Source organism: Azolla caroliniana, unplaced genomic scaffold (assembly GCF_043228905.1).
Source record: "Azolla caroliniana isolate FFs.n. ecotype wild unplaced genomic scaffold, voAzoCaro1.0.p SCAF_16, whole genome shotgun sequence".
NCBI classification, from domain to species: domain Eukaryota; kingdom Viridiplantae; phylum Streptophyta; class Polypodiopsida; order Salviniales; family Salviniaceae; genus Azolla; species Azolla caroliniana.
Window position 1 is genome coordinate 7,501,415 of NW_028230451.1, and position 14,497 is coordinate 7,515,911.

At 36.9% G+C, this 14,497-nt stretch overlaps 1 protein-coding gene across 2 annotated transcripts; it reads right to left on the reverse strand.

The window, feature by feature from the left end:
- Positions 1-208: 208 nt before the first annotated feature.
- Positions 209-10,210, reverse strand: DPE2 (disproportionating enzyme 2). Of its 2 annotated transcripts, XM_087331951.1 has the most exons (22): positions 9,789-10,210; positions 8,159-8,288; positions 8,021-8,073; positions 7,799-7,921; positions 7,564-7,683; positions 7,017-7,213; positions 6,720-6,798; positions 6,590-6,628; positions 6,186-6,305; positions 6,009-6,110; positions 5,842-5,925; positions 5,513-5,755; positions 5,290-5,415; positions 5,106-5,180; positions 4,944-5,015; positions 4,648-4,761; positions 4,463-4,560; positions 4,191-4,350; positions 2,084-2,182; positions 1,578-1,775; positions 939-1,032; positions 209-800 (listed from the first exon to the last, which is right to left on the reverse strand). In XM_087331951.1, the coding sequence occupies exons 1-22, from the start codon at positions 10,149-10,151 to the stop codon at positions 583-585; spliced, it is 2,907 nt and encodes a 968-aa protein (XP_087188077.1). In that variant the 5' UTR covers positions 10,152-10,210; the 3' UTR covers positions 209-582. The 2 variants fall into 2 exon arrangements, with proteins under 2 accessions (XP_087188077.1, XP_087188078.1); XM_087331952.1 differs by lacking the exons at positions 8,021-8,073; positions 8,159-8,288; positions 9,789-10,210 and having other exon boundaries at positions 6,186-6,301; positions 6,586-6,628; positions 7,564-7,806.
- Between the last annotated feature and the right edge of the window lie 4,287 nt (positions 10,211-14,497).

Here is a 14,497-nt window from a genome sequence, read left to right on the forward strand (position 1 = left end):
CAAATTTAAGAAAACATCGCAAGATATCCACATGGGCATTGTATCAAAGGGATTATAAAACAAATCTTTAAAACTGCTAAAAAAATGAACATCAAGCTCACAAAGAAACCACATTTGAGACCCATAAATTACTCCAACCATTTGTATTCTTTAACGCACCTTTTATTACGTCATATTTCATTTTAGATGCATCACAGAGAAAAGAACATTAAAATAGATGGACAAAATTATTTTGATGTTCTGTAGTATATACAAATTGATGTATTGTCTACAAAGCTCAAATGTGTTCCAAGTAGATCCTACTTTTTATTGGGCTGAAACAATAAATGGATCATCGCTAAAACATGAGACATCTCTTATTTGGCCGGCATGAATAATAATCTAGAACTATCATTGGAAATCTCTTATGAGCTTTTTATTGACTTGACTGATGAATCATTTATATGTATCCAATCTATGTGCCATTGATTCATTCCCTATTGAATTAACTTTTTTCTTCTAAACTACATGAATCTCGATGTATGTATTTAGTATGGAGATTTGTAAGATTTATGCATCGCTTGGATATCATGCCCATTCACATCAGGCCTTGAGAATCAGAGTGTTCACAAAATTGACTGTTGATTGATGATATGAATTCTCCTTCACGAAATGGCTACTGTGAGTATATCCTTCAGAGTCAGTGACTGTTGTCATGTTATCAATAGGTGGAACAGCACGCCCATTGTGCTTAACTAAACTGCTGATTTCATTTGAGAGCTCCGTATCATCGACAAGAGATTCCAACAATACATGCAATCCTACATGTAAATCAGAATGCAAATTAAAGAGTCAGTATATATTTATTTATTTATTTATTTATTTATTTATTTATTTATTTATTTATTTATTTAAACATGATAATGGCTGCACACATATATATTACTCATCCCACTTACGGAATCTCCAGTAATGCTTAGGATTAGTTGGGTCATTTATGCACTCTTCCTTCGCAGGGCGCTGTGCATACAATTCTTTCAGTGCTAGCATATCCTGGAGAAATGAATAAACATATAAGACATGAGAATAAATGGAAGCCGCAAAACTTCAGGCATCATTCTTTTCTTTGTTTTGCTCAGTTTGATTTATGAGACAACATCGTTGTACATAATCTTGGTTTTTGTTCATGGGGGTTGTGGGCATACAGCTATATATTACCTCTATACAGCCAAAAACTGCATAAAGATGGAAAACTTTCTTTCACAAAATGAATATCTACTTTCTAAATTCTAGCATGTTTTGGCTGCTACTATAGTCGTCAATTGAATTTCTGTTTGGGATATTTTTATGATTCATTTTACTGATTAGATTTCTGTGTCACTGTCTGTGTTTACCATATTGAATGTATAACTCTGAAAATACTGTAACACATCATACCATTGTCAATTGTACACATACTGTATCATATTGAAAACTCATATCTTTTGTCTGTCTTTTACTCACTTTGACAGAACAATATTAGCGATTAAAACATTATGGTCTTTTTGAGTGATAAAACATTTGTTTTCCTTCCTTTCCAGTTCTTAAAAGTGGTTTACCTGGAGAGGGAAGACGGCCCACATTGAAGGTGATTCCATATGTTGTTTAATGATTGCATAGACAACACTAGGTTCACACTTTGCTGGTGGTAAATCACCGAAGTTCAGGGCATTATGGAAGAATCTTACTCGCCGGTCTTCATCCTCTTCCCACCAAGCCCGTAGTGTGGAACTATCATGACATGATGGAGCGCAGACCTGGAAAAGTAAACTATACATGTCTTTTTAGCATATAAGATGATGTTATTCGTTAAACATGTAAGAACTATAAATATATATATTGGTTTTAGAAGATCAGACTTCTTCTTCATCAGGAGGAGAAATAAAATGATTCTATCGCCCATCGGGGATAGACATAGCAAACCTTGGGATTGCTCAAATGAGAAGCAACGGAACCATCGTAGTATGTTTAGAAGGATGGTACATACCATATTACAGTGTTCCGGGAGGGAAATTTATATATACATAATCGTAAAAAAAATGTCTCTATTGTTAAAATCACAAACCGTTGTATATTCGTAGTCAGATGGCAGAGCAAATTCCACACTAGGGCTGCTTGGCATCCTCTGAATTCTGAGGCCCAATAATCCTAGATCTCGAAGAACCTGGTGAAGAAAATTAGGGTTGAATTATGGAGCTTACTGAAGGCTAAATGTGCATCATAAACCAACAAGAAAGATAATATGCTCTCTAGGATAAAAGATACCCATCGCTTGTATAAGCAAATACATGGAAACAGGCCCAGAACTGAATCATATGATCTCTTTATATCATACTCTCATTCATTTCTCTTTGTTTGGCTGATATGAAAACAAATATAACCCTGGTAGGATGAAATAAAACTCTGCTAATTATCCAATGAGTCACATGATCACATATTCACGACAATAAGAATCAATGTTTCACACAGATTGGATAGTCAATCTTGAGTAACATGCCATCTAATGCAAATGTCACGAATAAGTTTTGTTTTTGTTCTATTATGACATTGTTTTTTGTTCTCTCTGGAACTCTTTACATTGCATGGCCACTATGAAACATCTTGAGGACCAATGGTGCCTAGACCGACGGAACTAATGGCCACCATGTGGTCAGTCCAGTTAGCCCTGGGTTCCAATGTGTGGAGGTGTGTCCAACAGTAACGTTATGTCTTATAAATAGATTTAGATTGGGCTCTTCATAAAGTCGGTTAAAAGTTACAAGCCAGTGATAGGTGAGTAGGCTAAGATATTTGTTTTTTGCAGAGGTGTTACCTAGCAGCATGACCAAAAGTTACCTTACTCAAACAAACCTGGTTTTATATGCGGAACTAGAAATTTGGTTTTAGATCTAAGAAATAATCATTTTGGAGAGATGAAATCTCTTTGATTTGCCCATTTCCTAGTTGCTGAGTGGAGAGCATCTCAGAGGCTGTACTTTCGGATTTTAGTTGCTGAAATAGGCTTAAAAGTCCTGGTTGCGTTCCAAGAGTTTGGTCTATATTTTGTTGTATCCTCTATTAATTATCCATAAAGAAATACTGAAAGGGGTGTTGGTTTTTGGGGACAGCATGGTATCAACTTCCTTGTTCAGGAACAATCTAGCTTCATGAAACTGAAATTACACAGAATCCTGCCGATATTTTTCCTCTTTGTTGCAAGAACATTCCGATGGTGTCCGATTGGGCACTTTACCATCCTTCAGATGTTCCAGAGGCTAGTTTCAAAAAAATTAATTACATAACTTCATTTCCTCAGGGGTTATGAAAATGAACATCCCTTCAACCATATGCAGCCCCATATCTAATAGAGATGTCCGTCAAACAAATATCAACAAAGATAAAGAACTTTCATCATGTAACAACATAAGTTTATTTTTTTGAGGACTCTTGTTCACGAATATGGATTTTCAGATTGGGAAATGATATATCAGATATTTCAGATGTTCCAGAGGCTAGTTTCAAAAAAATTAATTACATAACTTCATTTCCTCAGGGGTTATGAAAATGAACATCCCTTCAACCATATGCAGCCCCATATCTAATAGAGATGTTCGTCAAACAAATATCAACAAAGATAAAGAACTTTCATCATGTAACAACATAAGTTTATTTTTTTGAGGACTCTTGTTCACGAATATGGATTTTCAGATTGGGAAATGATATATCAGATATTTCCTTGTGAACCACAACTTGCTTTTTCTGAAACATGTTCAAAGACAGATGCTTGGATGGCTAGATAATAGAAAGTTTTGGAACATTGATCGTTCACATATCTCACAAGAAAAGGAAAATAGGGCTCGAAAGTGGCCTACATAACAATGAAAAAGGAACATCATATCACATAAATACTTCCTGGTTAGACTGTGATCAGAAGCTCTCAAGAATCCTATCATTCAAGAAGAAAAGTTGCAGATAAAGATAATTCAAGAAGAAGGGATCCAATGAAATCACTGAAGAAAAGATTGTGAAGATATTATAAAAAGAGATCAGAGATGATTCAACAAATGTTGCAAGATGAAGAGATCCACGAACTAGCTATACATACCAGGTAAAATATGTTTTTAGGTATTTCTCAGCTTAAATTTCAAACCAAAGATGAACGAGGACAAACTTTATGCCATATGTGATCTTACAGGTTGTACACACGCAGGTACTAGACCAAGATCCTCTCCACATGCCAGCATCTCGGAGGAGTTGAGGAGTACAGGGAGTGTCTTCAATGCATTTTCCCTCCACAATTCTTCTTGCCTATGGAAGTAGTAATCATAGTATAGGTGGCGGAGAACATGTTTGCTGTGTTTTACAGAGTAATGAGAAGTTAAAAACATCTGATTTAGACAAATTTCCATCCGTTTTCTGTTTGTTTTAATTCCAAACACTGCTTATTCACATGGCTCTTAAGTACCTCCCATCACCCAGTTCTTTAAAGCTCTCTGTTTGTTCAAGGTTAAAACGAGGATAGAACTTTGTTGGATCTTCTGAGTCTTGTAGCAAAACCAATTCCTGGCAATAAATAAATAATTTTACATTAAACTGTCAATTCTGTTCTACCTATAGTTAGAACTCATGTAATATAGGGAAGAGATTTGCCTGAAGTAAATCAATGAGTTGCTCCCTCATGAACTTCACTTCATATCCATGTACCATCTCCAATACTCCCAACTCCTTCACAATCTTTTTCTCTGTGTTATACTTCTCCTTGAACTAGAATAGCCATAATATAAAGTTTTAACAATGTGTTCAAGACACTCACTCAAAAGATTCTTCAAAATTATGTCATTATTTATTAGACATCAACAGAAAGACGAAGATAAAATCATGGAACATGCACGTAAATATGAAATTTGCATAAAGGGAAACAGGAAGGCAAAACTGCAGAAATATACCTCATAACATATATCCTCAAATTCAATAAAGAAAGTTTGTGCAACCTCACTCCAACGTTCACCAAATCGCTCCTGGACATGTTTACCATAATCAATAAATATACTAATGAATAGAACACAAACCACAACCAAAATAAAGGAAAACAGTAGAAACAGCCATACCTGTAGCATGTATCGGCGTACATAGGGCTTTATTAACCTATTGAAATCCCAGATCCCTTCTTTTTCCAATTCCTCCTGCATTCCACCTCTTCTTGAGCTTTAAAACAATAACATCACAAACACAGCACTAACATAACAAAACATAGCAATAACATGAAATAGGTGTCAATTTCGCAACACAAACCTGACTCAGCGGAATAGAGGGCCTGAATCGCCCCATCAAACCCGTTGCAGCATGATCTGGCAGCTCCCATATGCGGAAGAATCCCAGGACATGATCTATTCTGTAAGCACTAAAATATTTGGCCATCTATGTGGGCATACGCAAAGAAAGAGATCTATCTTAGAAGAACTTTACATAATTTCAATCAACAAACATTATTTGTTTTCCACGAGTTTAGAAGCACCTGTTTCAATCGATCTCTCCACCAACCATAGTTGTCTTTGGACATTTCCTCCCAGTTGTAAGTAGGAAATCCCCAGTTTTGACCATTTTTGTCGAAATAGTCAGGTGGTGCACCAGTAGAGGTGTTCATTCGGAATAGAGTAGGATGCATCCATGTATCAACACTATTGCGATCAACCCCAATTGGAAGATCTCCTTTCAGCAACACTCTGTGTGATGAAGCATAATTGGCCGCTTCTGAAAGCTGTAATCATGTATTTTAATAATGTCACTTAGAAAATTATAATGCATATATAAACAAGGATAGTGAATAAATAAGACATTTAATACCTGTAAATGAAGATGATATTGAAGGTAGTAATGAAATGCCACTGCCCCAAAATGCTCAGCAAGTGGATCCACCAGCTTTTCAAGCTGATTTACAATTTAAAGAATGACATTAAACACACAATACATTTACCTGTGAGTTGACATTTTATATGAGGATGTACGCATACCTTCTCTTGTGAGAAACTGGAATACACCCCCCACTGTGAATGGTCCGAAGTACCAAACAGATCTCTTAAAAAACAAAAGGCAGCATAAGGCTTGAGCCAATCCTGTGAGATAAAATTAAACCATAAAGCTACATAAAAAAATGCTCCGAAAAAAGTTTCCATTGTTACTTGTATTACCTGATTCTCAGAGAAATAAGATTTATATTCTGAGGATTCCATCACTTGACCTTTCTCTAATTGAAAGATTCGCTTAGCAATTGAGAGTTTTGTTGACAAAGTAGCCTCATAATCCACTTCCTGCATCAAGAACTCATGGCACATCACCTTATAACCCAAATCAAGAATAAAATAAAATAAAAAATCTGAATGGGGCAAGCCTGGAAATGTTTAATTAAAATCGTTAAGAGGGATATTTTTCATGTGCTAAGTTCTCACACATAGTGAAACACCATAAACGCATCACATAGCCCAAGTTTGCAATCTCTTATACTGTACAAAGTAACACTTTGCAAACAATTAACTGGATTATGGGTAGATCCATTTTTATTATTTAGTATTTGAATCACAGAAGCCCAACTTGCCTTCAAATCAAGCTTCTCTTTTGCACTGTCAATCTCTTCCTGCAAAACATGTAATACATGCCCATCAAGGTTAAAAACAAAAAGAGCACTAAAAACTGACATACAAAAAGAGGATGAATCGTAAACAGACCTTTATAGAATGTGGTAGGCTGTTTGAAAGCTGCTGAAGGCGTAGGTATAATGGATGTAATGCAAAGACTGATAATGAGCTGTTATCCGAATGTAAAAAATATTAGTATGGAGACATGAATAAATGACATACTTGCTCCTTTTCTTAGATGATGAAAAACGGAATAGGAACTACGACAAAGGTTCTAAAATAGAAGTAAGCAAGTGGTGAAATGCAAAAGATAAACATTAAGAAATGATTAAATGAAAGACAGAAGAACTAATACAAAAGAGAAGCAGATTCTGTTCAATGGCATACCTATATGGATAAGAATCCCACCACATCCCATTCACAGACGTATCATTGACAGGAAGCAGCTGAATCATGTGCAGTCCACATTTGATAGAAAAATCTACAAGCAGTTTGATATCCAAGAATTCACCTACTCCTACACCCTCAGTAGTTCGCAACGAAAAAACGGGTACAGCCAACCCGGCACCTCTCCAGGGGCTCGCCTGTTGTACCAAAGGAGGAGAAAAGAAAGAGTGATGAATTCCTGCCAATTGTTTCTTACACTTACTTATTTAACATAAGCCTAAGGATTTGAGTCAAATACATATACATGTGCTATATCCAGTATATATACATGTGTGTATACATAACATCTACAAATGTATGTTTGCAAACATAGATACATATGTATATACACATACATATTTAACCCTGTTATTGACTTATTATTTCTATTTTGGGTTTCTCCAAGACTGTTGTTTCTGTCCACAGCTTTGAATTCACTATTATTCATGTGGAAATATTTATTTCAATCATTGACGAAAAAATTGTAAAGATAAGTTTGATAAGTCACCTTGAAGTATCCATCATCTACAATCATTATCCCCGGTTTACTCGTGGATCCATCAATAAATAACTCTCGGTCTGATCCATCTTCTGCGATCACCCTACCTTCATCCTTAATAGCATACTTATATGTAAAGTATAAATCAAGGTCACACACAATGGAGCACCATACAAGAAGAAAGGAGAAATTGGAGCTCTGTAGCTTCAATGTTATGCAAAAATTCAGTAGCTTCATCAAAAGGATATCTCAAAGGAAAATCATTTTCATCAACCACACACTCCCCCATCCAACAAAGGTCTCCAGTCAAGGACAGCAAGATTTCTATTCCTGAATTCTGATTACCTGATCCACAAATAAGATAAATCTTCACGAAAGAGTGAAGAAGGAAAACAATATCAGACACCATTGTCATCATTTTATCGCTTAAACATGAATAGTATCTTGGGAATAAAGCGAAACTCACCTCTTTGTTGGGTTGCAACCTAGGGCACTTAATTTTGAATTGGATGAATACACCTGAGACGCAAAATGTGGAAGAATATTTATGGACAATGACATTTGAAGGACTTATTATAGAAGGAACTTCATTTGATAATAATACCATCTAATGTTCCAATATTTCGTGGGATAGAAGGCGCAAGATTTTCATGCCGTAAACCATCTCTCTTGTACTGAAAGATAATGTTCTGAAAAGGACTCTTACAAACAAAATTCTCAGGAGCCGACGCATCCTGTAAGCACATCCATACAGAGTTAATATGACAGGTCCTAGTGAAATTTCCGAGCAAAGTGAATTCAGCACTACAGCCTCTTCCTAACAAAAGGAATTTAGTTAACATGATTTATATCTGTATATGAGTCTTTAGAGATTACAACGTCTAACGATAGAAATAAGTCTTTTCTAGGAAATTCTAAACAAGACATTCTTTGGATAGGACAAGCCAGAAATTTTCTCAATACTTGTACTTCCCCATATATGTAGCATCATGCATCGAGATAAATTGATTTAGATATAGATTCATAAATGCAGATATGGATAATATCTGTATACACAACACAATATGTATGAATGGACACAAGTACACACATAAATATATACATATAAATACATACACTAATATATGTGAGTGCATGAAGCATGCATGCATGTCTCTGTGGGCAGTATATATGTATATATCATTCTTCACTCTATTCAGAACAGGGATAAGAGAAAACCTGAACTAGTCAATACTCTGCCATAGAGTTAAATGGGCTGGTAATTATACCAAAGCACCGGATGGAAACAATCATATATGAGGGGAAATCAGTTACAAGGACTGCAGGAATTCCTCATATACAGGGCAATATCAGCAATTGAACTTAGTAATGTGAATTCCTGATAGAAAATCTACATGAATTCAATTCACTAGATATAATTTACAAACATAAGCCGAGCTGAAAGTGTGGACTTCGTGAGTATCTAGCAGTGACAAGGTAAATTGAATCTAAATCTCGGCAAGAAGTTAACCATGTAACATTGATTGTCTATTGTTAACCATTGAATCTAAGCAAGAATACCGCTCGGCAAAAATATGGACAACGAAGAGTCAAGTCCACCACTATTCTTCAGACATATTAAAGAACGCATAAGCTTTTCATGCATTAGGATTTCCATATGAAAAATTTCCAACCAAAGAGCATACAAAGCCATATTTGCAAGAGGCTAAGACCTCTTCAAACAGATCAATTGAACAAAAAAAAATGATCTGCTTCACAAGCTTTGAAGTTTCTTTACCAGTCATAAGTCACTAAAACTGATCTGTTTTACAGAGTTTCACGGTTCACCTTTTTTATCTACCACCAGTTTTAGGAATTTTGATCTGTTCTACAAATTTTTTAGGGTGGATTTTACCCACCACAAGACATCGACACAATCCATTTCGCAAAGTTTCGTTTCATTCATTTTACTGACTACGAAGCCATGTAAATTGATCTGTTTCACAAGTGTTTTAAAGGCTTTTACCTACCGCAAGCTGTCAATACTGATCCATAAGCTGCAAAATAATGTTACAGATTTTCAAACCCTGCCACAAAGCTACATAAATCGATCTTTTCTGCAACTTTAAGGTTTCAATCAACCACATTTCCTCAAAGATCGGGTTGGCGTGAAGTCTTTAGGGTTTTGTTACCCATCAAGACTAATCGAAATCGAGCCATAATGCACAAGCCATTTATCTTACAGATTTTCTCACCTGCCAAAGGTCATGAATTTCGATAAGCGACCCATCGGCGGCATCAGCAGGGAGTGAGAGGGAGTGAGGGGATCCAGCCTCACTTCGAAGGATGCGACGGCTATCGTAATCCACGACCAAATAGTGGTAAAGGAACGGGCGGCGGAGATCATCACTGGGCAGCAGAGGGAGGGAGGCGATCCAGAAGAGGTGGCCACGGATATGTTTGGGAGAGAGAGGGAGAGCAAGGGTGGGGTCCCACGAGCCAAGGTGCGGGTGCGAACCCGAGAGGACGAGGCACTGGCCCCATTCTGTGTGGTAAGGGATGCCAAAGATGAGGCTCACGCGCTTCAAGCGATGAAAACTCTGCTGTACACACTCCATATCTCTCCTTCTTCTCCTTCCTTCCTTCCTTCCTTCCTTCTTTCTTCTTCCTCCTTGTTCTGTCTTATACTATCTTTTGCATTATTTCTTGGTATCTTCTTCTACTATTTCTTCTCTACTTTCTTTGTATTATTTCTCCTTCTCCTTTTCCTTCTCTTCTTCTTCTTCTTCTTCTTCTTCTAAAGGCTGTAGCTCCTGTGTGCCATAGCCTCCTCTCTCTCTCTCTCTCTCTACTCTCTCTCTATCTCTCTCTCTCTATATATATGTATGTATATATCACTCTCTAGGATTTAGTTCTCTTCTTCTTCTTCTCTCTAAGATTTACCAGCCTTCTCTCTCTCTCTTCTCTCTCTCTCTCTCTCTAAAACAAGGTCCTCTCCGCCTCTCTGGTTGGCGGCTCTCCATATTTAGAGGCGCGCGCTGCTCCTTACCGGCTACAGCCGGTCGCTCCTTTCTTTTCTTCTCCTCTCTGTTTCTTTCTACTAGCAGTAGCAAAGGCGTTTAGGGGGGATCCGCCGCCACCCACCGACCATCAGCGGTGGCCGCCGCCGCTTTTTGACGTGTCGCCGGCGTTTTGTTGGCGGCTGCTTTGCCGACCGGCTGGAACCGGTCATGCCGCAGCCGCCACCTTTTCCCTAGGCACACTATACTTCCTTCACTTCGGGGATCGCACTTCTTCTACCATGTACATACATATATATGTACATATACGTATATCTATGTACATATACGTATATCTATGTACATATACGTATATGTATGTATGTATGTACATATTTGATTCGTTGGTACGTTGGTTATAGGGAGATACCTTCTCCTCTTCTTCTTCTTCTTCTTCTTCTTCTTCTTGTGTGCGTGGACACACACTCGCCCTGAATCATTCCGGCCCTCACGTTCCTCGTGCCCATGATGAGCCTCTCGCCTCATCTTGCCTTCCTCCCATCTGCCTCGCTTGTTTGTTTGTCCGGCTCACCTCTATCTATCTAACATCCGGAACATCCACGAAACGACACGAATAAAAAAAAAAGTCCAGACCATCACCATCAATGCATTGTAATTATAAGTGAGAGAGACAAGGGGGGGTTGGGGAGCTTTATTCAGCCCTTTTTGTATTTCTGACTAAAATGTGCATACATTATATCGAAAGTGTTCGTTCTGCTTATTTTTTTACTTTGTCCGCTCCAAACTCCCAAATGCCCAAAAAGGAAGTGCAAGCCACATCATGCAAAGGTTGAGGAAGAGAGAGAACTTGCATTCATAACACCTTTTCTAATATGGTCCTCCCGCTTCAATGCCAAGGAAAAGCGGAAATGATGTCATTCATATATTATGAGTGAGGGATCAATAGTTTTTTATTATTATCGTTGGAGGTCAAATATGAAACTTAGGGACCACACTGAAAACTTTCTTACGTAAGTGTGTGTGGAATTGGCAAGTGGCTCTTGATGTTTGAGATTTTAACTAATCAACGTTACAAAGAGAGAGAGAGAGAGAGAGAGAGAGAGAGAGAGAGAGTAGTTAGTGGGTGAACCGTGACCATACTCCATTGTGACACCCATTGTAAATAGTGTTTTTCACACACATTTATTAATATAATTGTGTGTTTTCACCAAAAGACACATAGAGAGAGAGAAACATAAACGGTGTGTTTTGTCTGCATGCACCCATGGATCTGAATGTGGGGCAAGTAGATTGAGGCAAAGAATGAGAGATAAAGACAATGTATGTACCTATTTCGAAAAAATCTACATAGATATTATGTATAGTGTTGTCTACATGCGCCCATAAATTTGAATGCGAGGAAAATTAGGCCGAAGCTAAAATTGAGAGACAAAGACGATGTGTGTGTGCCAATTTCAAAAAAATCTACATAGATATTATGTGTAGTGTTGTCTACATGCACCCATGAATTTGGATGCGACGAAAATTAGACCGAGGCTAAAATTGAGAGATAAAGAGAGTGCTTGTGTTTATTTCTGAAAATTGATATAGAAATTGTGCGGTGTTGTCGACATGCACTCATGAGTTTGAATGTATGGACTCTAGAGCAAGGCTGAAGTTGGGAGACAAAGACGACATACTTGTGTCCATGTCTAAAAATCTATGCATAAATTATGTGTAGTATGTGAGAACCATATATAGATTTAGGAGATTCACGAGTGGAAATTTTATAAAGTGGAGGTACGAGGGCAAAAGTAAACGTTTTCAAATAGGGGCAATGAAGTTTTCCATATTGTCACACGATTTTGTGTTCAAATCTCAAGGTGTTTTTAGCGAAGGGTAAAGTAATTATTCATTGTGGACAATGACATGGTCATAGCCCCTCTCCTCTCCAAAGTCATAAGGAACGTTATTGGCGCTTTTATCTCTAACACACATTAGTTATGTATGTAGTTGTAGTCATTGGTTATGTGTGCGATGTAACATCAAAGTGTCATTGTCCTCAAAGTTATGAACATTGAGAATCGCTAATCGCTTTCACGTTTATAATGTGAAACATTTATATTTTTGGTCTCATAGGTCATATTTAGACTCCAAATACGAGAATAAAATCTCTCTCTCACTCTCTTTGGTGAAAAACACACGATTATATTTAAAAATGTGTGTGAAAAACACTACTTACAATGATTGTCACAAAGGAGTTTGGTTACCCACTAAGTACATGGGTAGTGGAACATGTTGAATTGCCAATAGGCAAGATGAACACTCCAATGAAGAAAGAATTTCCACTTACTCCAATAAAGAAATTTGCCATATTAGTAGATATGCTTTGACTCCATGCCTCTCTCTCTCTCTCTCTCTTGGAAAGTGTGCATCCCTAAGTTCGTTTATAAAGAGCTTGAAAATGTTCAAACATGTTTCCTTACATAGTTTCTCTAAGTTAAAAAAACAAATGTCATGCACCATGGGCACTCGTTGAGCGGGGATCACTTCTTATTGATGTTATGGCCATGGAAAGGGGTATTGAGCACATGCATACGGTTCAAAAAAATCCCTTCACATCGACTTCCTAGCATTACATGGGAAACAAGCCAAAAAGTTCAAAAGACACATAAAAGTAATTTCTTTTTGTTCCACTTGGATATAAGATATGAAAAAATGGTTTGGAAGATGGGATGCAACGTACTTCCTTCATGATGCATTATATAAATTCATTTTTGAATGAGGCCTTTTTGCAACACCAATGTTTCATGATACGAGAAAAATCTAGAGATTTGCGCTTCACACATTATACTGTACATGTATTGCACCTAACCACAAAACCATATTTTCTTCAAATGGGGAAATCACATGCATTGATTCGTGTCAAAGCGCATTGTGTTGTTTGTCATCCCAACCATTGCTCTTGTACGTTTTAGTTTCACTTGTTTTTATGATGCATCAATAGATTTCTGCATGGATATATCTTTCTTGAAATGCTAATGTATTGTTATGGAGGTTCATGTTTAACATATTATGTCACATGTGTTGCACCAAACTGTAAATCCATTTTTCTATTCAAACGAGGAAACCAATTCATTGATAAATGTTAGAGCCCATCCCTTTGTCTACCGTTTATACCATTGCATTCATACAATGTGCCTAACATACTCTTCAATTTGAGATGAGACATTAAGGGATTAGTGACAAAATTAATCAATTATGCATAAAATTCCCTGAACAAGCTCTTGAGTTGGAGTGTTACACTTTGTTACGATGTTCCACTATTGAATGTATAGGTCTTTTCTTTCCACGTAGTGTCAATCCAATCCAATCAATCTCTATAAACATTTCTCTCATAATCACAAATATGTATTGTGTGTATGTGTGTTTCCTTCACATAAGATATATACATGCATACATGATTTATAAGTTGTGTGGGAACTACATACTAAGTTCCTAATTATTTATGAGTCTCATGTCTGAATACATAATTTATGATATCATTCCTTTTTTTGTATATAAAGAACAAGTGAACATACAATTGAAATCACACCCTTATTACAGGACAATGCTAAATATAGCTATTGCAAAGTGTGTGGCTAAAGTTCATTGCAATGTAGCTCATAGGCTCAATTTCCAATGTGTCATTGATGGCATCATACCTAAACATATGTATGTCCTTATTTTGACAAGGCTTCCAATATAATTTTAGCATGTTTAACTCAGAATGGAGGTTCAAATAATTAAACTATCTTTATAACAAAGTACAATGTTTTTAAAACAATGCTAAATAAAGCTATTACAAGATGTGGGTAAAATTCAGTGCAATGAAGCATAGGCTCAATTTCCAATAGGTCATTGATGGTATCATCCCTAAACATATGCATGTCCTCATTCTCACGAGGCTACCGATATTTTTTGAG

What these genes read in the sequence shown, in the direction of transcription:
- DPE2 (XM_087331951.1), bottom strand. Translation starts at nt 10,151, where the DNA reads ATGGAGTGTGTACAGCAGAGTTTTCATCGCTTGAAGCGCGTGAGCCTC. An exon ending in CTGACTACGAATATACAACG is followed by an intron (nt 1,776 to 2,083) that starts GTTTGTGATTTT and finishes TTACTTTTCCAG; the next exon opens with GTCTGCGCTCCATCATGTCA. An exon ending in TAAGCATTACTGGAGATTCC is followed by an intron (nt 801 to 938) that starts GTAAGTGGGATG and finishes ATTTACATGTAG; the next exon opens with GATTGCATGTATTGTTGGAA.